General features: G+C 37.7%; 1 protein-coding gene across 1 annotated transcript; it reads left to right on the top strand.

Annotated features, from left to right (window-relative positions):
* Positions 1-2268: 2268 nt before the first annotated feature.
* Positions 2269-26051, top strand: LOC131440261 (xaa-Pro aminopeptidase ApepP). The gene is made up of 9 exons (XM_058611379.1): positions 2269-2710; positions 23371-23462; positions 23536-23856; positions 23916-24379; positions 24438-24705; positions 24766-25213; positions 25272-25340; positions 25402-25574; positions 25638-26051. Exons 1-9 carry the CDS (start codon positions 2650-2652, stop codon positions 25872-25874), a joined length of 2133 nt encoding a protein of 710 aa, XP_058467362.1. The 5' UTR covers positions 2269-2649; the 3' UTR covers positions 25875-26051.
* The last annotated feature ends 838 nt before the right edge of the window (positions 26052-26889 follow it).

The raw sequence follows: 26889 nt of genomic DNA, 5'->3' as shown, positions 1-26889 counted from the left end.
TCGACATTTACTCATCAATTCCGTTCCGGAAATATCCATATTGAAAGGGCTTCCAAGGTATATCCAAAACCGGAAGTCGCCATCTTGAATATCTACTTATCAATCCCATTCCGAAAATACCCATATTGTAGGAGTAATATCAATAAACCGGAAGCCGCCATCTTGGATTTTTAAAACGAGCGCAAACTTCATTTTCTTGCACTTACTCTTCACATCCGTTTCGAAAATAGCCTTGTGATGGGCAGTTTCCACATTCATCACACAAAATTTTTTTTACGAACCAAATCCCAAATAACGTAAACTATTTTTACGAATCAAATCCCAAATAACGTAAACTATTTTTACAAACTACCTCTTTTTATTGACCCCTGTTTAGTTCGTAAATGGAGGTTTCGGTGTACACAAGGCAAACTTTTTTTACGTTGAAAATTCCAAATAACACAAACTTTTCTACGTCACAATTCGATTTACGAACCCCCGATATTTACATTCTTACGTAAATGGAGGTTTGGGTGTATTTTGATTTTTTTACGCGAAAAGAAATACAAACCCTAAAAAAAATTAACAGCTGTGCGATCTTTCGGATACTCAAAATTCTTCCAAGCAGGAGCAAGATCTGACCCGAAGACAACAGGATTCTTGTGGCTTCGAATCATGGGTACAAGTCGTTTTTGTAAACATTCCTTGATGTATATTTCGCTGTTCATTGAAGCAGTGGTGATGAAGGGTTTCGAAATCTTACCGCAGCTACAAATTGCTTGCCAGACCATAGCTTTCTCACCAAATTTCTCGACTTTAATCGATGTCTCGGACTAGTTTGACACTTGCCCTTCTCGCACCGTATAATATTGTGGTCCCGGCAAGGATTTGTAATCGAGTTTCACGTAGGTTTCGTCGTCCATGATTATGCAGTTCATTTTTCCAGCAAGAATCGTATTGTACAGCTTTCGAACCCTCGGCCTGATCGTAGCTTCTTGTTTCGGACTACGTTTTGGTTGTTTCTGCTTCTTCTAGGTTCGAAGATTCAAACGTTCTTTAGCACGAAGAACATTTGACTTCGAAGTGCCCACTTTTTTGGCCACATCCCGAACTGAAACCTTCTTCTTTTGCTCGAACGCCTTCAGTATACGTTTATCCAACTGAGGGTTAGCAGTATCTTTTTTTCGACCCGTTTTCGGTTTATCCTCAAAGGTGCATTTCGCACGGCTTTTTCACTTACTCCTGCATTTTTTCTCAGTGACAGTCCGCGTTCTGAGCACCATTTGTACACCATTTTTCGACGTTGTTCTGCTGAAAGTCCACGCATTTCGAAACTAATGAAAACGAATAAACAACTGCACAAGTGGCTAGAGAAGAGTGTAAACAACAGGACAGCCAGCCATAAAAATTGACAGATTCTGAACCATTGCCAAATGGCAGCGGTTTTTGGTTGCGTCCATACTTTCTGAGACAGTCTTCACCATATTTTTCCCTGCGTGTATTTTGTGTTGCTAAAGGAATGAGCCTAACCGATTTGTACGTTGGTGTAAGAATATAGAATTTCAAATATTTTACATATTACCTAAAATAGGTACTGGATCATGCTTCTGGACATGTCATAAATAATGTTAATCGCTTACTATTACTTTATCAAATAATCAAATAAATTATATGTTCAAGTTTAAAATTCTGCTTCCAAATATTAATTCATTGTAAAGTTGTTTTCCCATTAAAACGACATAACAAAAATGAAGCATTTCATTGGATGCTAATGGAAAGAGAATTGCTCTTATTGTGCCCAAACACATATACTTCCGGAAGAAATAACATACATCAAACTATGAAGTGTTCAAAACAGAATTCCAGTCCAATGAAAACTTCAACCGAGAACTGTTTACTCCAAATGGAGCATCACGGCCGATTTCCGCGCGCATTACAACAACATAAAACAGCATGCGTCTCCACCGACGCCATAAATCATCAATCAAATATGAGAAGTTCCTCCCACGGTATTAGAACCATTACTGTAGCCACTACCCAGTTCCGACGGAAGAGATCCAAAAAAATAAAATAGATGAAACTAGAACACACCGCCACCGTTCCTCCTGCGCCGATGGTCGCCGCCGATATTGGCTGATGCTAACTCGATGCCAATAAGCGTACGACCCAGCTCTATTGCATGCTTAGGTGTATGTGGTATTCACTCAGACCTGCACGCGCTACACCCTGGCTGCTGCTTTGACTGACTCTGACTTTGAAATCGCGGTTCTTCCTCTCAGTCTAGTTCCGATTTTGCTACGATTTGGACGCGCTTTGGTTTGCGTTGTCGCAGACCAGTCTGACTGTGGATTCGAAATCCACACCCAAACCGCCTCTCGGTCTATTGGCGCCAAAGATCGGACACAGATCTGTTGTACCGCGACGCGTGTGACTCTTTTAAACAACATTTAATTAGTCTGTTTACTATTTTAAACAAGTTGATGGGACAATAAAAATCGTCGAGCCAACGAACGATCGAGCGTCGATAATCTCTATTACAGATCGATCGCAAAAATACGTAGTACGTTTTAATAAATTTACGGCTGTCGTAATCAAGAGCATCCAGCGAATGACGTGTTGCTGTGCGGAAAATATGATCTAACAAGTTCGCGTTTTTTTTTTTTAAGTGAAATGCAGAAACTCGTTTTGCAAACTACGGTGACGTGGAAATTGGCAACAGTTTTCCTGCTAGGTGAGATCCGAAATGCTCGTTGGAAGAAAAGGCGCGGAAATTAGTGCTATTTGATGTGTAGATGGTGGAAATGGTGATGTAAATGTCTAAATTCAATGAACTGGTGCCAGGGTAGGAGTAAAAATCGATTCGTGGTGAACGGGTTTAAAACACACCCTTGTCAAAAAATATGTAAATTTCGTTGTGGAAATAAAGTGAAAAGAAATGACTTGTTATCCTAATCGGAAAAACAATTAAGTTTACACCACATGCAAATCTTTGTTAATCATTATTACTTAAATTGAAAATTGGATTGACAACTCAACGATAAATTTCGATTTTCGAGCTGATGGAACTTTAAAACTATTCTATATTCAGTTTCGTGCAATTTGTACACGATAAAATGATGAATAACAGTCAAGAAATCACAACAAATATCAAACGAAAGTATTTTTCATGTTTTCAGTTTTCAAATTTCCCGATTGTGACCTCAATGGACTTTCGGATCAGAAAAAAATCCAATTTAATCAGATTTTGGAAATAAATTTTAACTTGTATGCAATGAATAATGTTTTCTCCATTCTCACATATTCTCTGGAACTATAAAATCACTCCAAAACCTGGAGAAATAAGTGCCATATACCATTTGAATCAGTTCATCGAGATCAGCAAATGGCAATGTGTGTGTGTGTGTGTGTGTGTGTGTGTGTGTGTGTGTGTGTGTGTGTGTGTGTGTGTGTGTGTGTGTGTGTGTGTGTGTGTGTGTGTGTGTGTGTGTGTGTGTGTGTGTGTGTGTGTGTGTGTGTGTGTGTGTGTGTGTGTGTGTGTGTGTGTGTGACAAACAATGTCACTCAATTTTTTCGAAGATGACTGGATCGGTGTTCAAACTAGGATTCTTATGATTTCATACTAAGCTCCAGAGTTTCATCTGAATATTACTTCCAGTTCCGGAATCACAGAGTGATATAAGTTAAAAAATGAAAATAATATCACTCACTTTTCTCGACGATGGATGAACCGATTTCCACATTTCCACTGATGTTTATTAAAACCCAACCTTCCAGAAATTCAGAGTGACTAGTGTAAAAATGTCAATTTCAATTTTGTCATAAGTGAACGAGTGGGCTCTGCACGATAAAGCAATGTTTGGGAGAAAAGTGAAGCACAATTTTGTTTCTAAGCATCCAAAAGCACCCTTTTTCATGACATTTGGCCTCATTTCTATTTTAGCACGGTTAGTTTTTGGCAACATAATCGTTCAAATATGACATACCTTATGATCAAAAACGAACCCGAATTTTATTAAAAAACGCAAAATTTCAATTTTTAATAAATTTCTTTATTATCGCCTTCAAAGTACTCTCTTCCTGCAGCAATACATGCATGCCAACGCTTGATCTAATTTTCCATACAAGTTTTATAGGCCGCCGAAGGTATGGCCTTTAGTTCACGCAGCGAATTCTATTTTATGGTCTCTATGGTCCAAAACGCGTTCCCCGCAATGGCAATTTGAGTCTGGGGAAGAGCAAAAAGTCACACGGGGCCATATATGGAGAGTACGGTGCTTGGTTGAGTTTTTGGCCAAAAACTGAGACACAACCAACGCTGTGTTTTGGAATGAAATTCAGCTTTTTTGGCACCAGCCGAGAAGCGACGCGTTTCAAACCCAAAACATCAGTTGAAATGTGTTCGGCTGATCCATAAGAGATGCCCAACAACACAGCAATCTCTCTATTCGGAACAGAACGATTTTGCAACACGATTTGCTTCGCCGATTCAATGTTTTCTTCAGTAACAGATGTTGTTGGGCGGCCAGGGATCTCATCATGATCCAAGCTTGTACGACCACCTTTGAAGCGTTTATACCACTCGTATGCCTGTGTTTTTCATAGACACGATTCACCATTCTAACATTTTCAACGTTTCGGAACACTCAAAACCATTTGCAACACCAAATTTGATACACGCACGTTGTTCTAAATTTTCATCCATTATAAAAATCGCCACACGAAAAATTTTCAACTTCTTTGTATAGACGCCAAACAAAAACTAATGGTACGATATGCGTCAAAATTTGACAGAATGTGTATAAAAGTGTTGACAACGTTGAGAGAATAAAAGTTTACCGATTGGACAAGCGCGGGAATTTTAAAATGAAAATTCCGGTTCTTTTTCGATCATAAGGTATATCATAATTGTATTGATTTGAACTGCTTACAGGAATAATTGTTGAAAGAACATAACTTTTTGCCTTTTTCTTTCTATATGAGTTGTGGTTATGCAATCACTGTGAAAACCGAGACCCGGAGAGTGTCATGTCTTGGGATCCCATACAAAATTCCTCAATATTTTTGAATCCGACTTCCGGTTCCTGAATTATGGGGTAAAATGTGCGAAAAATTGTGAAAATAAGTGCATTAACTTATTTTGGAAATGACTAAACCGATTTTAACAGACTTAGGTTCAAATGCAAGCTCTTTAGGTTCCATGCTAAATTCCTGAATCTTGTGATGATCTGACTTCCGGTTCCGGAGTAATGTGGTAAAATGTTCAAAAAATGAAAATATGTGTACTAACTTTCCTCAGAGATGGCGTGACCGAGTTTCACAAACCTAGATTCAACTGAATGGTCTTATGGTCCTTTATGAAACTGCTGAATTTCAACTGGACCCGATTTCTAGTTCCCGAATCGTAAGGTGACTAGTGTAAGAATTAAAATTTTAAATTACCTACTCGCTTTTCTCAGAGAAAGTTTGACCGATTTTCACAAACTTAAAGCTTGCTTCAGGTAGAATTGGAACAAAGACATTTGCCTGTATTTCAGTTATTTATTTTTTTTTATTCAAATGTAGCGTTTTCTTCATACTTTTAAGAAAAAATACGAATAAAATTATTCGTCACGGTTTCGAAGGAATTCTTGAATTTTTTCTGTAACACGACTCATTAGGCGGCGCACACCTTCTTCGTCCATCGTTTTAGCTATCTTATTCCACCAGGTCGTCATCTGATTGATGTCTTTGACAACCTTTCCTTTTGCCTTGAGTCCCCTCTTCATGATTGCCCAGTATTTCTCAATAGGGCGGAACTGGGGGCAGTTGGTTGGGTTAAGGTTTTTCGGAACAAACTGGACCCCTTTCTATGCATACCTATACAGCTTGCCATTCTGGCCAAAACATTACGGGATGGTCGTGGGATCGAATGACCGGCAAAAATTGTTTTTGGAGACACTCTTTTTGGTATAGTTCCGATGTCATTGTCTTAGTTGTAACGAAAACTTTTATTTTATTGCCCAGCTGCAAATGCCCTGCCAAATCATAAATTTTCTTGCAAAATTGTCGGCGAAAACAAATTTAAATTTGACTGGAACATCCCCCGAGCCGTTGCCAAGTAAAATTTTTGACCTGGGATTTGCCCGAAGTCATCATTGACATAGATTTCATCGTCCATCAGAAGACACCCGTCGAACTTGGTCAGCACCTGGTCATATAGTTTCCGAGCACGAATTTTGACCACACTATTTTGTTTTATGGTCCGATTTGGCTGTTTGCTAGCTCGATGCGACTTGATTCCTTCCCGGAGTCGAGCTCTCCTCACGGTACTATGGGAAGCACCGAATTTTCTGGCCAAATCACGGTCCGACAGATTAGGATTCCTCTTAATCGTCTTCAAAATCTTACCACGCAGTTTCCGGTCGACAGTTCCACTCCGACGATTGGCTTGAGGCTACCGAAGCGTCGTCAATGTTTCTTTTATCGTTTGATAACGCGCCATATGGTAATTCTGGGCAATTTCAGCTGTTTAGATAGCCTAGATGCAGACCACAATGGATTTTCCAAATAACTGTGCACATTTTTTCCCTTCTTTTGGCTTCCATGCTGATTATTTACAAAGTACAGTCTATTTGGAAAACACTTATAATAATCCTCTGTTTGATAGACAGTTTTATACACACATCTACAACGAAATTATAGGGGAGAGTGTTCGGTTACCGGTACCCTTTTCTTTTAAGCTTATAACTTCTGACTAAGTGCACATTATGCGGACAGATATGCATCAATGGAAAGCTAGAGTCCCTATCTAACAACTGAATAAGAAACTAAATTGATTCAATCGATAGAAAAAACTTTATTATCAATTTAGTAAAGTGACAAATTTTGGCCATTTCAAAAAAGGTGTTCGGTTATCGGCACCCCAAGAAATTTCGCTGAAAATGGAAAAATATAAGTAAAGACTGCCATTATTCAAAGAAAAAAAAACAAAAGTCTTCATTGTCTGATGGTGACTTCGCCTTGGCTCTCTTGGCCAATGATTTGAATGGTGCACCTTTGGAGTTGATTTGGCCGGTCTTGAATTAAAATATTAAATGTTGTTTTCAACCAACATGAATGGTTGAATTGGCTTCTGTAATCTGCAGCTAAATGGCTCACTGTCACCGAAAAAACGTTAACACAGTATTGACTACTAGCCACTAGATGGCACACTACTACCGAAAAGAATTTTTCAGTCGCGGTAGTCTTTTCTATATTGGCAGGTATAAATACGATGTTGTATTGGAGAAAAAGACATAAACGAAACATAAACTGCTTTTTAAAAATTCTTCTAAATCGCTGTTTTCTTCATTTGACTTCGCGAAATCGAAAACTCTTACTGAAACCTTTGAGCACTCGGAAAACTAAAACCGAATACAAGTAGTACACCAGATGGCGTAGCCCGGAAGGTGGGATAAAACAAGTAAAAATCGTTTTACATATACAAAAACCATTCGCAACATGCAACATTTGAAACTCATTTGACTGTTCAACGTGAAAACATTATTACGCACAATCGCATCAAATGCGCACAAATTCTGAATAAATACACTTTCCACTAGTGGCATACCGAGGAAATTTGACACCCAGGGAAAAATAAAAGATTTGCCGGCCCCGTCGTTGGTTTAGTGAGTAAAAGGTTCAACAAGACTGTCCTTTTTAGATTTTTAATGGATTGTTTTGCTTTGATACTTCTCATGAGTTTTTGGCTAAAAAACTTGTTAATAAAACCAGTTTCTTTTTTGTTTTCTTTGTACTGTCTTTTAGCAATGATGGTGATAGATAAAAAGAGTAAAATCTTCTGATTTTAATCACAAAATTAGTTGTCAATGAGATTTTGTGTTGGATTGAAATATTGCTGGTTTGAGTCCAGGATATTCGCCAACTAAACACATTCTCTAAAAACAAGAGTTTTTTTCAGTAAAGTAAATTCTGAATTTCAACTAATTTAATAGTTATTTTGGAAATTATGTTGTTATAATCAACTAATTCAAAAACAGTAATACGAATTAGGCGCAGAGCTAATTTCGGTCGATCCGTGGCGTTTAATGGCATTAATCAGTGCGTTAAAGTTCATTATCCTTGACTTGGACGATTTGTTTTGAGTCGCCATGGCTAACAGAAGCAGAGAACCAAAGTTTTTATTTATATGACAGATGTATTGAAGCCGTCAAGTTGTCCACGTGCTTCATATCACCAGATATGCCAGGTAATAAAGACTGTCCCAGAAAGTATGGACGCACTTTGATTTTGCTGTAAATAATTCACTAGTGTTAGATATTCAAATTTTATTCGATATACTGATAATATTAGACTACAACAACAGAATATTATTTTCAACATTTGCTACATAGCCATTGTAGACTGGCTGGCGCACCCTCTTGCGAACGTTCCTCATTAAATTCCGTACAGACTTCTTGGCGACAAGTTTTGACACTTTTTTCCAATCTTTTCGAACTGTTGAATGGTTTCGGCTGCCGAGACATGTATCCTAAGATGTGCCTTCGTTAATGCCCAAAATTCCTGAATTGGTCGAAGTTGTGCGCAATATGGTGGATTCATGTCTGTTGGGACAAAAGTGACATTTTTGGTAGTATACCAGTCTACCGTTGATTTCGAGTAGTGGCAAGAAGCAAGATCTGGCCAGAAGACAACAGGATCCTTGTGGCTTCGAATCATGGGTAGAAGTCGTTTTTGTAAACATTCCTTAATGTATATTTCGCTGTTCATTGAAGCAGTGGTGATGAAGGGCTTCGAAATCTTACCGCAGCTACAAATTGCTTGCCAGACCATAGCTTTCTTACCAAATTTTTCGACTTCAATCGATGTCTCGGACTGGTTTAACACTTGCCCTTCTCGCACCGTATAATATTGTAGTCCCGGCAAGGATTTGTGATCGAGTTTCACGTAGGTTTCGTCATCCATGATTATGCAGTTCAAATTTCCAGCAAGAATCGTAATGTACAACTTTCGAACCCTCGGCCTGATCGATGCTGCTTGTTTCAGACTACGTTTTGGTTGTTTCTGCTTCTTATAGGTTCGAAGATTCAAACGTTCTTTAGCACGAAGAACATTTGACTTCGAAGTGCCCACTTTTTTGGTCACATCCCAAACTGAAACCTTCTTCTTTTGCTCGAACGCCTTCAGTATACGTTTATCCAACTGAGGGTTAGCAGGACCTTTTTTTCGACCCATTTTCGATTTATCCTCAAAGGTGTTATCCTCACCGAACTTCCTGGTTGCATTTCGCACGGCTTTTTCACTTACTCCTTCCATTTTTGCTATCTTTCTCAGTAACAGTCCGCGTTCTGTGCACCATTTGAACACAATGTTTCGACGTTGTTCTGCTGAAAGTCCACGCATTTCGAAACAAACTAATGAAAACAAATAAACAACTGCACAAGTGGTTAGAGAAGAGTGTAAACGACAGGACGCAGCCATAAAAATTGACAGATTCTGAACCATTGCGAAATGGCAGTGGTTTTTTGTTGCGTCCATACTTTCTGGGACAGTCTTTATAAAAAGTTTAGGTAACAAAAAGAAAAGATCGCGCAAATTTTCTGACGAATTTCTGCATCCGGTATTCAACCACGAAATAGATCGATTTTACCTCATAAATATTCAATCCACTCAACTTTTCGATTGATGCTCTTCAATTTATGATACCATAAAAAAGTCATAAAAAACTTTTGTGTTGGTTTTCACGCAATTAACATTTGTTTTGAGCGCAGCAAAAAGTAAAAGTGTCTGTATTTTTCAACACGCAATATATCCCAATTTATTTTATTTTATACGTGAACGCATAATTTTGTCAATTTGCGAAAACGTAATATTAAGTTAAAAGCAATAATTGTAGTCTTTTAATAACCGTTCTAACTTACTTCTAACATTTTTTTTATAGAAAAATAAAAAATCATGAATTTAAGGGTTAAGCTACATTTTGTACGGCTCGTTAAGTTGTGTAAGGGTATGAGTAGAGGTGTTGTAATTTATTATAGGCTTGATGCAACTAAAATCTGTAAATTTAACAATGTTTGAATATTTGATAAATCATCAAAAAGCTAATAGATAAGAGCATTTACTGATACAAGACAAAATATCAAGAAAAAAATACGGGTGGGTAATGTCAGAGACATGACTGGATGACGTCATACTTCCAAATGTTCAACAATTATCGATAATCTTTCTCATAAGTTGGTTTGGTTGTGAACATGGATTCTAGACCTGGAACAGAATTTTGACTCTGGATTCTGGAACTGAATTCTGCACTGATTCTAGCATTTGTAGAAGTTTTGTATCTGGAGCTGAGTACTAAGCCTGGTTCTAAAAAAGATTTTTTCTCTGTAATAATGGTTGATACCAAACATTTTAGAAGAAAAGCAATTTCGAGTTATTTGTGGTCATCTTATACTACTGAATTTTTTTTTCATAAATTGATGAACATATTTTCGTTGATATGGAACAAAAGTTATGTTGCCGGGTTCAAAGATTCATGAGTTATTTTTCTATGTACACTGGTCCATATAAATTTCATTGTCCGAGAAAATCTCACTCATTCATCTTTATATTATATGTTTCAACCATTTTATTTCATATTCTATACCTTAAAACTATTCATAAAAAATGTACCAAAATGTACGTCATTTCCCTCGCCTAATCATGCGAGCCCCTCTTCGATCCGATCATCTGGCTAATCGTTCGATGCGCTATTCGAGATCTTCATATGTTGCACGAATCGGAAAATGTTTAAACCAGCGGGAAAATTTTGCGCAGTTTCCACACCCTGAAATGCGTCATCACGTGTTTTAAATGGATAGGAGTATACTATGTATACTCGAAACACTATCCGCAATTCGGTCGGACTCGCTTATTGGGGGAGGGCTTGTTGTTCGGTGCAAGTCAGCCTTTTATTGAGGTTTCGGTTTTAGATTTGCCAGTTCGATATGCGTTAGAAAAAAAATCATGTTTCCATAACAAAACGTGTTGTTTTGATTTTGGCGGTTAATACAACCGGCCACGAACAGTAACTTATGCATGCTTCCGGTATTACATAACAGAATTCATCTCAGTTCAAATCACAGATGTTTGAAAGCAGCATTCTGAGTCAATTTTCTTTGGTAGTCATTTTCTTGAAATATTCTCATGCGAACGTAAATTTGATTGAAAAATTCAATACACTGCTCTTTTCCGACACTGTGGGTCGTGATCTGTTTCTAATTCGCAATAAAAATCTTCGAAAGAACTCGTTATCGTTATTAAATTATTCTCCAGCGGAACGACCTCGGTCCTGTTTGAAATCAAGATCAACGGCATCCCACTTTTGCGGAGTAAGATAGATAGATAGATAGATAGCCGCCAACCGCGTCCAACCGTTTCTAGAACCGCAAGATACTCATGGGTGTGTAGAATGCTACACGAGTATGCTGCGCGTACTCTGGCGGGATCAAACGTGGGTTCAAAGTTTGGCGCGGCTTTCGCTATATGATAACGGTTCGCTTTGATCGCTACCCAGAACGCGAACGGAAGCGCCGAGGCATGTGTCAACGGTGATGCGTGGGGCGACGAACGACTCGTGCGTCGATCCGTTTGCATTTGCCTCAAGTTCAAGTTCAGCCCATTAGGGGGCGATCGGATGGCGGTACATACACACGCACACAAACACACACAAATGACGTTACGGGCCATCGGTTTGTTTACCAATTACCTACCAGGCCAGTGCACACTCGTTAAATTAAAATTGTTTTGCTAGTACACTTCTCACTGGCTCACGAGTTTCGTAATAAAAACACACTTGAGCTGAGTGGCGCGGTAAAGAAATGGCGAGCATCGATATAAATTAGGCAAGCGATTAAGTGACTTGGCTTAGTCTGTTTGTATATGTTTACGAATTCATGCGGCTGTCGTTGTTTTAAGTGGATAGAAGCAACCTTAGTTTGAAGTTTCGTTCTGAGTGTAGAAAAACTCAAAAAACCTTTATTGATGCCATCTCTTCAAATTTGAAAATAACTACTTCTGCTCGAAAACACAGATCACTTGAGATTGGTAAAACATCAATAGGGACACACCTTAAAGTTCGTATTCTAATCTTATTGAAAAAGTATCATTCCAAATATTGTTTAGGAACCCAATTAAACAAATACTAGATTAATGCAATGATTGGTTCATTTATATAGAGACAATAGCAACTGGTTGATTGGCCCTAGTTTGTAATAACCAAGATTCAATATATTTTCACTGGTTTAGAAAAAAATTGTCTAATTGCTTTGATATACAACTAATCATTTAGTTGTTTTAAATACGCTAGTTTGGTGATCTATTTTCGACCAACGCAAAAACACAAAAGTTTCAGCTTTCAATTAAATAATATACACAGAAAAAAAACATGTTAAGTAATGAAAAAAATATAGCTTCAACAAAAAACTTCAATCTCAACGATGACCTCATCATTTGAAGCAAATCTCTTTCTGGCAAACTTCTGTTTTTGATCTAAGAACAGGAAATAGTCTCTGGGGAGAGAATCTGGCCAGTATGACGAATGCAATAACAATTCGAATGGGAATTTAGCCTCCGTAACGACGTGATACGGTGCGTTATCCTGAAAAAAGTATCTTCGTTTTCTAACGCTACATTCTATTGACTATCAATCGTTTCACCAGAAATCAATCAATCGCAAATTATTGAACAAAATTCCATTTGCGTTCCAAAGTACACATACTATAACCTTCACTTGTCGATGTTTGAGTTTTCAGATGCAGATGCGATTTGACTAGGGCGTATATTGATGAATCCACGTTTCATCCATTGTATACGATCAATTTTCTCGAAGATGGCCGAACCGATTTCAAAATGCTTAGACTCATTTGGAAACCATTGGATATCAAGTTAATAAATCAGGTGATTGATACTTCCGATTTCGGAGACATGATCGTAAAAGTGATGCAATCGATAAACCGCATTTATTCTTTATCAAAAGTTTTGCAATCACTGTGAAAACCGACTTTTAAACCGAGGCCCGGAGGTCACAAGAGTGCATGTAAAGTTTTTTTGCATTAACTTTTCTCGGAGATGGCTGAACCGATTCTCATGAACTTAGATTCAAACTTAAGGTATTGTGGTTCCATATGAAATTTTTGAATATTGTTTGGATCCGACTTCCAGTTTCGGAATTACGGGGAAGAATGTGCAAAAAATAAGAAAATAAGTGCACCAAATTTTCTCGCAGATAGCTGAACCGATTTTCACAAACTTCGATTCAAATGAAAGGTCTTGCAGTCCCACACTGAAAGACCGAAATCAGCATTTTGGCGAAAAAATAAGTTGATTTTCTGATTTTAGTTAGTTAATTTTTGAGAGAACTAAAAAAATCTTATTTTTGCTGAATTAGATTTTTTATTTCTAATTCCCTTAATAATAATCAAATGTTTGTTGAAATTGCTATTATTTTAGTTGAATTCACCAATTGAAGGTGCTGTCATTTCTCAGCACAGGTGCTGTTATTTCTCAGCACTCCATTTCCAATAAAACGTTGTTTTCTACCAACATAAATGGTTGAATTGGTTACTGCAATTCGCAGCTATTTGGCGCACTGTCACCGAAAAAAACATTTCAGTCGCGGTTGTCTTTTCTATATTTCTATATTCTTCTAAATCGCTGTTTTCTTCACTCGACTTCGCGATATCGACTCTCTTACTGAAAACTTTGAGCAATCGGAAAACAAAAACCGAATACAAGTAGTACACCGGACGGCGTAGCCCGAAAGGTTGTAAGATACAAAAAACTTCATTTGACATATAAAATTAGAGTGCAACATTCGAAACTCACTTCACTGTTTCGCGTAAAAACATTATTACACACAATCGCTTCAATTGCGCACAAATTCTGAACACGGAAAGACCGAAATCAGCATTTTGGCGAAAAAATTAGTTGATTTTCTGATTTCAGTTAGTTATTTTTTGAGACAACTAAAAAATCTTATTTTTGCTAATTTAGATTTTCTAATTCTTATATCCTTAATAATAATAAAATATTTGTTGAAATGGCTATTTTTTTTTGTTGAATTCACCAAAATAACGTGCTATCATTTCTCAGCTAAGACACACTTCATTTCCATTCAACTAATTTTTTAGTTGAATTAGAGAAATAATACGTTGTTTACGACTAACATATATGGTTGAATTGGCTTCTGCAATTTGCAGCTATTTGACGCATTGTCACCGAATAAACGTTAACACCGTTTTGACTCTAGCCACTAGATGGCACACAACTACCGAAAAGAATTTCTCAGTCGCGGTTGTCTTTTTTATATTGGCAGGTATAAATACGATGTTATATTGGAGGAAAAGACATAAACTTCTTTTTAAAAATTTTTCTTCTAAATCGCTGTTTTCTTCATTCGACTTTGCGAAATCGGCTTTCTCACTGAAAACTTTGAGCACTCGGAAAGCATAAACCGAATATATATACAATTAGAGTCCTACATTCAAGACCCACTTCACTGTTTCGCGTAAAAACATTATTACGCATAATCGCTTCAAATGCGCACAAATTCTTAATAAATTCTATTTCCACTGAGAGTTTACTTTATTTTTAAAAATCGGTTAAGAAATTTGTATATAGATATATCGTGCGAAACACATCAAAACAATTTGCAAGCAGTTTCAATAAGACTGTCCTTTTTACCTTTTTAATGGATTGTTTTGCTTTGCCACTTCTCATGAGTTTTTGGCTAATAAACTTCTTAATAAGACCAATTTAATTTTTGTTTTTTTTTTGTGCGGTCTTTCAGTGATAGATAAATAGAACCAAATGTTCTGATTTTAATAACAGAATTAGTTGTCAATGAGAATTTCGTACTGGATTGAAATATTGCTGGTTTGTGTCCATGATATTCGCCAACTAAACACATTCTCTAAAAATAATCGTTTTTTCAGCAAAGTAAATTCTCAATTTTTTTCGGAGATGGCTAAACCGATTTTCACAAAATTATATTCGAATGAAAGGTCTTATGAACCCAAAGAAAATTCCTGAACTTTATCTTGATCCGACTCCGGTTCCGGAATTACACGGTGATTACTGTAAAAATTCCAATTTCAAATAACTTACCCACTTTTCTCAGAGATGGCGTGGCCGATTTTACAAACTTAGAATCAAATGAAAGGTCTTATGATACTATACAAAACATCTTAATTTCATCTGGGTCCGTCTTCCAGTTCTGGAGCTACAGGATAAAGAGTGTTGAACATTTCAAGCAGTTATATATAGCAGTGATGCAAAACACGAATAGATGGAGTTACTGGGGGCTCGATTGAGTTCCAATTGATCATCGAGCCTCATCAGTCTCATATTTCCAAAAGAACTTGTTCTTTTGAACAGTTCGCGAACGGATTGTCCTTCTTACCTGTGCAGTTTTCTCTGCAACCGATTTAGCTGCTTTTGTCCTAGATTTTCGAAATTTTTCTATAATTGTTGTTAAATTGAGAGAGTTCTCTCTTCGCGAGAGTCCAATACCGCTCGATAGGTCGCAACTCCGAACAGTTAGGTGAATTCTTCTCTTTCGGTACAACATGGACTCCATTTGCATTTCAGAACATCTTTGGCGTAATGACAAGCTACCAAATTAGGCCAGATTAGCGAGAGAACGTCATGGCCAGTGCAGTAAAACTTCATTCAATTCAATTGAAACTGAATGTGGAACACATTGACGATGTCTCTACTGCAGTAAACTTCACTCTCTGACACACACAATGTTTGCTGACGGCTCGAACGGGCAGCATTCAGTTCATCACTCGTTTCTCTTCAATCGAGGCTTAGTTTCACCACCGTCAGCTGATCTCTTGAAGTAACAAAATATCTCGTTCAATAATGTGAGAGTGGCGTTCAAATGAGGTTCATGTAAACATTCGGATTGGTTCAACATAATAGATGAAAGACAAACCAGGTAGCTGAAATATCAATTACAGAATACACATAAATTAATTGTTTCCTCCTTCAGTTTTTATTTTTAATACTTTACTCCATTTATAATTCTATTCGTTCGAACTTGCTTACTACCAAGGGCGAAGGCAGTGAAGCAGCTAGACTACTTGGCACTTGAAACTAAGCAAGCAAAACTTCAAATGACTAGGTAGGATTATTCTACTGACGATGAATTATGGGATCTTCACTTGAAAATGGCAGCAAAAGTCAAATGAATTAGTAAGGATATGCTGATGGTCAGCGACCATAAAAATTTCATTTTCACCTTATAATTTTCGATTGAACATGAAATTTTACCGCACTGGTTATGGCTGCATATGAATGGTAACAATCGCTTCTTTAGACATTTTTAACATCGTCAAATATTGGGTGATTAAACTTGCTCGTCACATTCTGTTTATCATTACGGTTCGATACAGTTTTCCTTCTGAACGATTGTATACCTTGCCGGTGCTTGGAGGTATTCACAAAAATTGGAGACATTTTAATTTTTCTTGTGGTTCCTGAGGTGCGTTTTTGTTCCGTTCCCAGCCTACCTGGTTGTTGTCAAACGTGTATTGAAAGATTTAAGAACAGTACTTTTCACACTTGCTCTGTTTTTGACGCCATGTTGAATCTAAAATCTTGTAGTATCACCAAACATTGTTTTTACACAATGAATGTTCATTAGTCTGTGAAATATTTCACTATTTCTTATACCTGTTCAGATATAGTTATATCGCACAATTCCCGCCCTATTAACGATTTTGTCTGATACTAAATAAAACACTGCGAATACGATGGGAATAGCCCTGTAGTAAAGAAAACAGTTCAACGTCGAAGACGTTAAAGTGGCTTCCGAGACTTGGCTCCAAAATCGTAACGCGAATTATATAATCTTGTCTGGGATACTATTCATAACTACTTAACTTATCAAATAATGCAATACTGCATTCGTACAGAATTTTACAGGCTGCGAGTGTAACGAGCACTCGGCTACCAAGTGTCGCTGTATGGATTTAAACCCGATCAGATGGTAATAACAAAATTATAACAACTGGAGTTATTTATTTCAGAACTATTTTGTAACAAATTTAGAAATATTTTTGGCTGGTAAGCTGTTAAAATAACAAAAATCATACCAAAAAAACTCTAGCGGGAACCAAATCGTTACAGATTTTAGAACGTTTGTATCACAATTATTATTTAATTTGACTTCCGGAAGTCCGAAGGAAGAAATTTATAACAATAGTTGTAAGAAATTAGATAGCAAATTTAACACAGAAAACTATATCCCAACTTTTAGCATAGTTTCAATCCAAAATTGTTGAATGATTTTTTTCATTAAATGAATAATTGATTTAGTGATCTGATTTCTTCTTTTCGTTTATTGACATTCTGATCATTATATTTCGATATAAAGCTGCGGAAGAACTCATTTTTTCAATAAATGAACTTCATCATGAGTCTTGCAAATGAAAATAAAACGTCATAACTTATTTTGTTATTCGTTAAATATCTCAAAATAACACAAATTGTTATACATATCAACTGTTGATGTACTTGTGTTATGATTTTGTTATGTGCATCTGATCGGGAATCTATCAATTATTGTGCTTCGATGGTTCAGCCGATTTGCTGGCATGCTTTGTGATTTAATTTTACTCGATTCAAGTCGCGCTGTTGCTATCGATTTTTTGTTTTTATTTCAATCGATTCATGCCATGTAATTTTCAAATTATACATTTAACATGTTCTTGACAATAAATTTGTGTGAAATACGACGCTCCATTTATGTGCATCTTATATGATGTAAAATTAAAAGGTATTTTCGAACTGTGTCGGATTGAGAAATCTTCTACGGATCTACGGTTCCGTAGTAAAAAATCTAAGGAAATATGTTTTTTTTTCTGCAGGAAGCCTTGGATATTTGAGTTTTCTACGGAAAACTACGGAAACTATTTTGTCTTAAACATTTCCGGCTTGGCACCGCTAGTTTCCAGAGAAATGTCAATCTACGGAAATGACACTACAACTATCTGGCATCACTGCTTCCCACCCGGTTGCGATATCGCTAATTTTTCTACTTATTAAGTTTTACAAGATGACATCACAAATGCACTCGTGATGAATAAAATTCATCTTTGACAGCTGACGGTAGTTTGTTTACATTTTCATTAACACGGACTCAAATTAAAATAAACATGCAATAACCCTGTACCCTCAATGAACATAACTCAAAATTCAGTGACGCACCATTCAAATTCATAAAAAGTGCACGTACTCTAAGCCTTAGTTACCATCTATCTACTCATTTTTTAGTTAAGAGACTAAGCTGTCAAATTTTAAGTATTTTTTACTCAAAACAAGAAAAAAAATTCAAAAGTTTGAGTGAGTTTAACTCAAAATTTTAGTCGCTTGCAGTCAAAATAAAGAAATTCTTCTTGTTTAGATACATGGATTTCTAGTTTAAGTCATTCTTCTTTCTTTTAAATGGGAAGCGCAAATAAGTGATTCAATACCATTTCCTTTTGACCGGTTCGGAGTCAAAATTGAATGGTTTTTATATCCTTATGTTGGACGTCTTACTTAGCATAATTGAAACCACAAAATTTTTATTGAATGCAACTATGATTGATGATTCCTGGTTTCAAAACCCGGATCTATAAACGGTAATGAAAAACGACGTATTCTTGCATTCCTGAATTCGATTAGAATATTTCGACAATAGCGGCCCTTACACGAAAATTATTATTGTCATTTTTAATGATAAATAAGAAATGAAATTTCAAATTTGTATGGAAAATTCATCATTACTGCCCTTACACGTACATTAAAAATAATATTACTTTTTAGTAATGACACTTTCTATGATCGTGTAATGGCCGCTAATGAAAACGCAGTGAACTGCAAGAAGTATTTTTTTCACTAAAATCTCGGTTGATTTTTCATTAGGGCGTATACGCAAGTGACAGTTTCTCTTTAATCACTCTCTCTTTCGATTATTGTGATGTGATTAAAAAGATTTTCTTTGATATCACTATCCTGTTTGAGAGTCGAAAGTTTCGGGTACCATTTCATGTAAAGAGTTAAGTGATAAAAGTGGAAACCGCTTGGTAATTAATAGAAGAGAAAGTAAACAAAGAGAAACTGTTACTTGCGTATACGCCCTTTTGAAAAATTATCCGAGAAATGTTTGAAAGCTTAAAGCGGCCCGTACACGATCATTAAAAGTGTCATTACTAAAAAGTACAAATTACAAATTTGGAGTGTCATTACTTTTGTAATCATCAGCGGCCCTTACAGCGGTGAAAATTCATCATTACTGCTGACATTACTTTTTAGTAATGACACTTTTAATGATCTTGTAAGGGTCGCCATTATAAATGATATTAATAATTCTCGTGTAAGGGCCGCTTAACGCTTACTCTAATGTATGAATAAATGCGAGAGAACTCATGGTCTGCGTAAATTTTACTCAAATTCATACTCAAATTTTGACATATTGTACCAGTTTATGAATTTAAGTAATCGCAACTCAAACCATGGGTCCAGTATAAAATCAATTGCGTTCTATGGGGTCATGAAACACTTCAAATGAAACTTAGTGTGTAAACGTAGGATCATAAATCTCCGAGAAAACCAAGTGCATATTTTTGTCGCAAAACTCACATAATTTTTCCGATCACGACGAACTTTTTCGAACTCCAACTAAACAGATTTACTTCTAGCAACCAAGAGAATTAGAATTCTTTCGTAAAATTTAAAATATTTTTTCGCGAAAAATTTCTAATCGTTATGGATTTTTCAACTACTAAAAATAGCTAGAGAAAAAAGAAAAAGATGAAATTATAAATTAAGATGTAAACTCAATTGGCAGATCAGCTAGAAAATGCACATTTAATTAATAACCGATTCGCAAAATTAACTATTAATTTCAGCTACCGCATTACTTTTAATTGCGTTTACTGTTGTTTTGAAGTCTATTAGCTATAAAAAATCAAAACAAACTTAATTACATACTACATACAAGTAAATCGAAAATCGGGAAATTTAATGTTGTTATTTTTTTATGTCATTTATTTTACCCCGGCTTTGACCAATGTTGTTAATATATTAAATATATAAGAAGTTAACTTATATTTCCAGAACCTGTACTCTCATTGAACATAACTCAAAATTGAGTGACACATCACTCAAATTCATAAAAAGTGCATTCATGCGTTTAGGGACGAAATTGTCAAAACTTGAGTAATTTTTACTCAAAATAAGAAAAAAAATATTTTGTTCAAAATTTGAGTAAGTTCAACCCAAAATTTTAGTTCCTTGCTCTCAAAATGAAGAAATTTTTCTTTGATAATTTTCATATACAAAGTTATTCTTCTTGCTTTTGAATGCGCAAAAAAATGATTCAAAACCGTTTCCTTTCGAACGGTTTGGAGTGAAAATTGAATTATTTCGATATCCTTATGTTGCTCTTTTCACCAAGCATAATTGAAACCACAAAACATCAATGATTGACGTTGATTCATGTTTTCAAAACCGGATCTAGAAACGGCAATGGAAAACGACGTATTCTTGCATTCTTTATTTCGATAAGAATATTCCGAGAATGAAAACGCACTGAACTGCAAGAAGTATTTTTTTCACTCAAATGTTTGAAAACTCAACGCTTACTCTAATCAGACCCTGTCAGCTTGGAGCGAAATCAATCTTCAGTTCAACAACGGCATCACATTCAACATATCATGTCAATTGTATGGGTGCGCAGCCCTGCTATTTTGGCGCGCACGAATTTGACATTTCTCTCCCCTACTTCTATATATGAGATTCGATGCGGATTCACCTGAGGCAAAGACATCTTATTAACAAGATATCCAGCTCTCACATTTCCCGAACAAATCATTGGCAACATCCTTTTTTGCGAGCATGTCGCCCCCAGACGAGCCCGCATCGAATCTTACACATAGAAGTAGAGAAGAAAAATGTCAAATTCGTGCGCGCCAAAATAGCAGGGTTGCGCGCCCATACAATTGACATGATATGTTGAATGTGATACCGTGCGATGGCGTTGTTGAACTGAAGATTGACTTCGCTCCAAGCTGACAGGGTCTGCCTGAGGGCGACATGCCCGCAAAAAAGGATGTTGCCAATGATTTGTTCGGGAAATGTGAGAGCTGGATATCTTGTTAATATGATGTCTTTGTTCTAATGTAAGAATAAATGCGAGAGAACTCATGGCAACGAGTTTATTTTACTCAAATCCATACTCAAATTTTGACATATTGTTCCAGTTTATGAATTTGAGTAATCGCCACTCAAACCATGAGTTATGTTCAAAGAGAGTGTGACTTCTTCATTTAATGTACCAATAGTATGCAATTTTCTGAACTGTAGACTGTTTCCCCATATTTACCAACTTGTTTCGTTGACACCGAAATTCAGCTGGGTTTCAAATCCGTCATAAAATCAATGAATGGTGAATGGGCAAGTCACCGATAAAGCAACTGCTTAAAATGGGACACTTTCCCACACCCCAGATCCAAAGCCAACCCAGAACTATCTCTGCTGTCTGTGGTGTCATTTGTGACTTTTGGTAGCACCCCAGACCGACTGGATAGAAAAAGGATACGGAAAAGGCCAACAGACGGTTTTTACGACACAAGGATCACTGGCGCCAGTCAGCATTTCTCGTACTCGTGGGAGAATAGCAGCAGAGAGATGACCTACAATTTCGATGAGATAACTCATGGTTGCTAGTCGGTGTTTCAGAATTATGTTTCATAAATCACGTTACATTGGTTTGCCAATCCTGGGTGCTGTTTACATTGAGCAACGGAGCATTATTCTATTGATTGGATAATGAACGATATATCACATTCAAATAACACTCCCAAATGGTATTGAACGAATGAAAATGCGCCATTTTGAGATTCAATTTTCACTAATGGAGTTTTCAAAACATTTCACACCTCCATACTCCGGATGGAGAATCGATCCATATCCGAAGTCCCGCGATGGATCGATTACAAGGTTGTTTCCGGTTACTACGCTGTGAAAGATGCTTCCTAATGGTCGGCGCTTCTTTACGGCATAATCAAGCTAATGGAAATAATGTGGTTTTTTAACTCCATCAAATGGTCGGTCGGCAAATATGTTTGTCCGCTTCTCTTTCAGTGGAATTTCTCAACCATGCGCGGCTCAACTCACATGTAAACAATTTCAGCGATTGTTTATGTTTCACCGGACCGGAGTGACGGTCCGGTCTGTGAACGGACTTCTGTTGTTCGGATCCGAACGTAAAAATATCCGTTAGAATGGTGCCAGTGGGGTATCATTCCAGCATGACACGAAACCGCCAGCTGTCGTCATCGTTTGATCCGCTGACACCACTCATGAAAACACTTTTTATTTCCTAGCCACTCGCGGGAAATCTTAATTTCGAATATGTCTAAAGAATCATATGATTATGCTCCGTTCAAATGCAACGTAAACATGTGCATAGGAAGAATTTTTCTGAACGAGATCCGTCAAAAAAATAAGTGTTATTCAATTGTCTCGTATAGCAACAGAGCCAACTTTGATAAAGTATCAAAAGACATTTTGACTGTGGTTAACGAATTTCGCTACGATTTGCGAAAACCTCGTGCCTCGCACGATCATCGCATCATCGCATCGCATGCCTCGCAAACTCATCGCTTTATAATCCAGTTAAATGTCACATGATGACACCGAGGCGATGAATAAACCCTTTACGTGCAGTTTTATATTGGTCGAGGAAACCACCACCAAGGTGGCTGAATATTTATATCTCCACATATACGACATTCCGACGGTGCTCATTGGCATTGATCTTGGAATCAGTTTTTGCGGTTAATTTATTAGTCTCCATATGTTAGCGCAGCGTCGATTCCTGTTCTCACTTAATTTTTCTACACGATGAGAAAGAACAGCACTTATTGATGGTTCAGACATTGCTACGAATGTAAGAAAAATAAAATTAAAGTGTACAGATAATTGTAATCCACCAAATTCGGCACACATTTGAACTCAAGTTAAATCTTCTACTCCCCACATTGGCAAATATTTATAATTCAAGACCGCACCGGTGTTGGATACGATGCCAATTTCACACCGCGCACATCGTGATTAATTCGCAAATGCGCAGCACGTGCTAGGAATTCTGAGCATGCTGCATCCCGGCCTCGGTATATAAATGCGAATCTGTATCGGAACGAACACGCCCATCAGCTCCGTCACCAGCTTTGATTGTAAACAATGAAACCAATGTGATCAACCATAGTGCATTTATTGATGACTGGCTCCTCAGATGATATCTTTCCGCCGATGACAATTGCTTCCGAAATGACTCATTATTTCTAGCTGTTGACGGAACGATCGTTTTGTTTATATTTTCAGCTTCAATTCTTTTGGCAGTAATCCCAACGGTAGTGGCCAACCAGCTCAGATCTGCTCACCGAATCAAATGTCTTAGCCCTAACCGTGAAAAGGTAGTCCCTGGGATGAATCAGTAGTTGATCACTTTCCTTTCGAGATAAATATATATCTTTCGATCATTTCAAGGTACAAGATAACATCACTCTGCACCACCGACTGACAGCGTTGCGTAACGAAATGCGCACCAGGTCGTCAACCCAGTCGACAGAAGTGGACGCCTACGTGATCACTTCGTTTGATGAGCACATGTCTGATCAACTGATGGAGTCGGATCAACGGTTAAAATTTCTGACAGGTTTCTCTGGCCTTGGGCTTGCAGTGGTTACCACTAGGTCCGCTGCTTTGTGGATCGACCGATCACTTTACCAGCAAGCAGAACATGAAGTGAATTGCAACTGGAAGATTTTCCACAACGAGGAACATGCGGCCGTTAGAGAATGGATTGCTGTTAGAAACTCTGAATGCCTTAGTTGTTACTCCGAATCATGAAATCAATCTCTTTCTAGAACGAACTATCGCCGGAATCTCGAGTTGGTGCCGATCCGCAACTTGTTCCACATTCTCTCTGGCATAGCTTGGAACGTCAGCTGAATCTTCACTCGATCAAACTCATCAAGGTTAATCGTAATCTAGTTGATTTGGTTTGGGGTTCTCAACGACCGGCACCCAAATCGAACTCCATCAAAGTACATCCGGTACGTTTCGCCGGAGAACGTTGGGATGGCAAAGTCAACAAACTTCGTTCCAATCTGACCTCACTTCGCTGTGATGCTATGATCGTTACATCGCTCACCGAAGTGGCATATGTTCTGAACTTACGAGGTAGCGACATCCCGTACACTCCAGTGTTCAAAGCTTATCTGATTGTTAGTAATCGGGAGATCGTTCTTTATACTAACAGAACTCATATCACAACGGGATTGATCAATCATCTCAAATCGCACAACTGCCACAATGAGTACTGTGTTCAGTAAGTTTCTTCCAAAGTATATTTCACTCACAGCTCCTATTAATTAGGTTACTTTCAGAGTTAAAGACTACGAGGATGTTTGGCGAGATTTGCGAACATTTTCGCAGCATTGGAAGCGTATCCTTGTTCCGTCGACGATCGTTTTCGACATGGGAGCATCGGAAGCTATCTACTCGGTTGTGCCTCGAGAAACAGTCTTGAACAAACCGTCGCCTATAATTTTTCTTCGGGCTCAGAAAAATGAAGTAGAGAGACAGGGTATGAAACGAGCTCACATTCGAGATGCCGCTGCGTTTTGTGAAGCAATGAGCTATCTGGAAAAACGGGTTCGAATATCACAGTGCTGCAGTGCGGACACAATACATCTTACAGATCGTTTTTTTCAGTTTATCGCAGGAGATGACTTTACGGAACAATCGTTTGCACGAGAAATCGATCGTAGTAAAAAAATTCAAGATCTTTCGGAAGGTACATCGTTCAGAACGGTTGTTGCGTTTGGTCCCAACAGTGGTGATCCTCACTACGCAATAAATAATCTTACGGACCACGTTATCGGCGACGACAACACGATCATTATCGATTCCGGTGGTCAGTATCAAGATGGCACTACTGATGTTACCAGAACCATTCATTTAGGAGATCCAAAACCAGGCCACATAGAAGCGTATACTAATGTTCTGATTGGGATGATACACATGTCCATGACTAGCTTCCCGGAGAACTTGAAGCCAACTGAGCTAGACGCTCTAGCTAGAGGACCTGTTCATGGAAATAGGAATGCGTTCCCTTACGGATCGGGGCACGGGATTGGCTCATATCTTTCTGTGCATGAATGTATGTTTCCTCATCGATTTAGCAGAACACCATTAATATCAACTTTGGCATCTTACAGCTCCCATAAGTTCCACTCATACGGCAAAGCAGCGTTACACCTTCCGTGAAGGCTATTTCTTCGCATACGGTAAGCTAATAGAAACATTTTCATCCTTCAAATACTTGATTACCAGCCTCGTTTTTCGTAGACCCGGGTTACTACATTCCATCCGAATTTGGTATTCGATTGGAGAATGTTCTGGAAGTTCAGGATACGGGAACAGTTCATCCGTCTGGACATAAATTCTTCACCTTTCAAGATGTCACGCTGGCTCCGTTCGAGCCCAAATTGATTGATAGTGAGATGTTAAGCACAACCGAGGTTAGTTTAAACATACTTGAACCTGCACTCTGACTAGTACCTATAACTTCCGTTTCTTCGTAGGTCAAATGGATTAACGACTACAACGCCCGTATCCGGCAACTGGTTGGCGATGAACTAAAGCGAAAACAGAAGATGGATGCTTTCTATTGGATGATGAATAAAACGCGAAACATTCCCGATCCCTCGTATTCGGGAGCCGACGCTTCTGCTACGACCTGCCGGAACGCGGTTCTACTATTAGTCACCGTGGTGGTAGGTCTCATCTACAGACTTCTGGTTTCTACTGATAAACTCTAAGATGAATTCAGAACCTCCGTATTTCGGAGCGCTATCTAACTTTCCCACGCACTACCGACAATGTCTCTATCATACTATAAACTATGACTGTTGCAATCCCAACTAAAATTCATCTATCTGTCTTTTAGAATAGGTAAGATATAGAAATAGAAAGAATATAAATCGTTCAAATTATTATTTATCAATAGTAATTTTTATCTACGTTGATTTCCCGAAACACAGGGAAAAGTGATATTTTGAAAAAGTGTAACTTATTGGAGATTAAACGAATACTAGTCTGAGATGGGCAAAACATTTTCAATTCCGAAGATTCCTTTGACTAAAATAATCTAAAATATAATCAGTATCTGACAAGGAAGCGGATCGATCAAGTAGAATCCCGAAGTATTCGGGCTTTGAGAGGCTGGCAAAGAGCGGCCATGAATCGAGCTACATGGAGACGTTTGCTAGATACAGCAAAAACACCACAAAACTAATTCGATAGGTAAGGTAAAGACTGTCCCAGAAAGTATGGACGCAACCAAAAACCGCTGCCATTTCGCAATGGTTCTGAATCTGTCAATTTTTATGGCTGCGTCCTATTGTTTACACTCATCTCTAACCACTTGTGCAGTTGTTTATTCGTTTTCATTAGTTTGTTTCGAAATGCGTGGACTTTTAAAAATGGAAGAAGTAAGTGAAAAAGCCGTGCGAAATGCAATCAGGAAGTTCGGTGAGGATAACACCTTTGAGGAGAAACCGAAAACGGATCGAAAAAAGGTCCTGCTAACCCTCAGTTGGATAAACGTATACTGAAAGCGTTCGAGCAAAAGAGGGAGGTTTCAGTTCGGGTTGTGGCCAAAAAAGTGGGCACTTCGAAGTAAATGTTCTTCGTGCTAAAGAACGTTTGAATCTTCGAACCTATAAGAAGCCGAAACAACCAAAACCTAGTCCGAAACAAGAAGCATCGATCAGGCCGAGGGTTCGAAAGCTGTACAATACGATTCTTGCTGGAAATTTGAACTGCATAATCATG

This window comes from Malaya genurostris, chromosome 1 (genome assembly GCF_030247185.1).
Source record: "Malaya genurostris strain Urasoe2022 chromosome 1, Malgen_1.1, whole genome shotgun sequence".
In the NCBI taxonomy this organism is placed as follows: Eukaryota; Metazoa; Arthropoda; class Insecta; order Diptera; family Culicidae; genus Malaya; species Malaya genurostris.
Note: the sequence above shows the minus strand (reverse complement) of the source record. Positions and strands in the feature narration are given on the sequence as shown.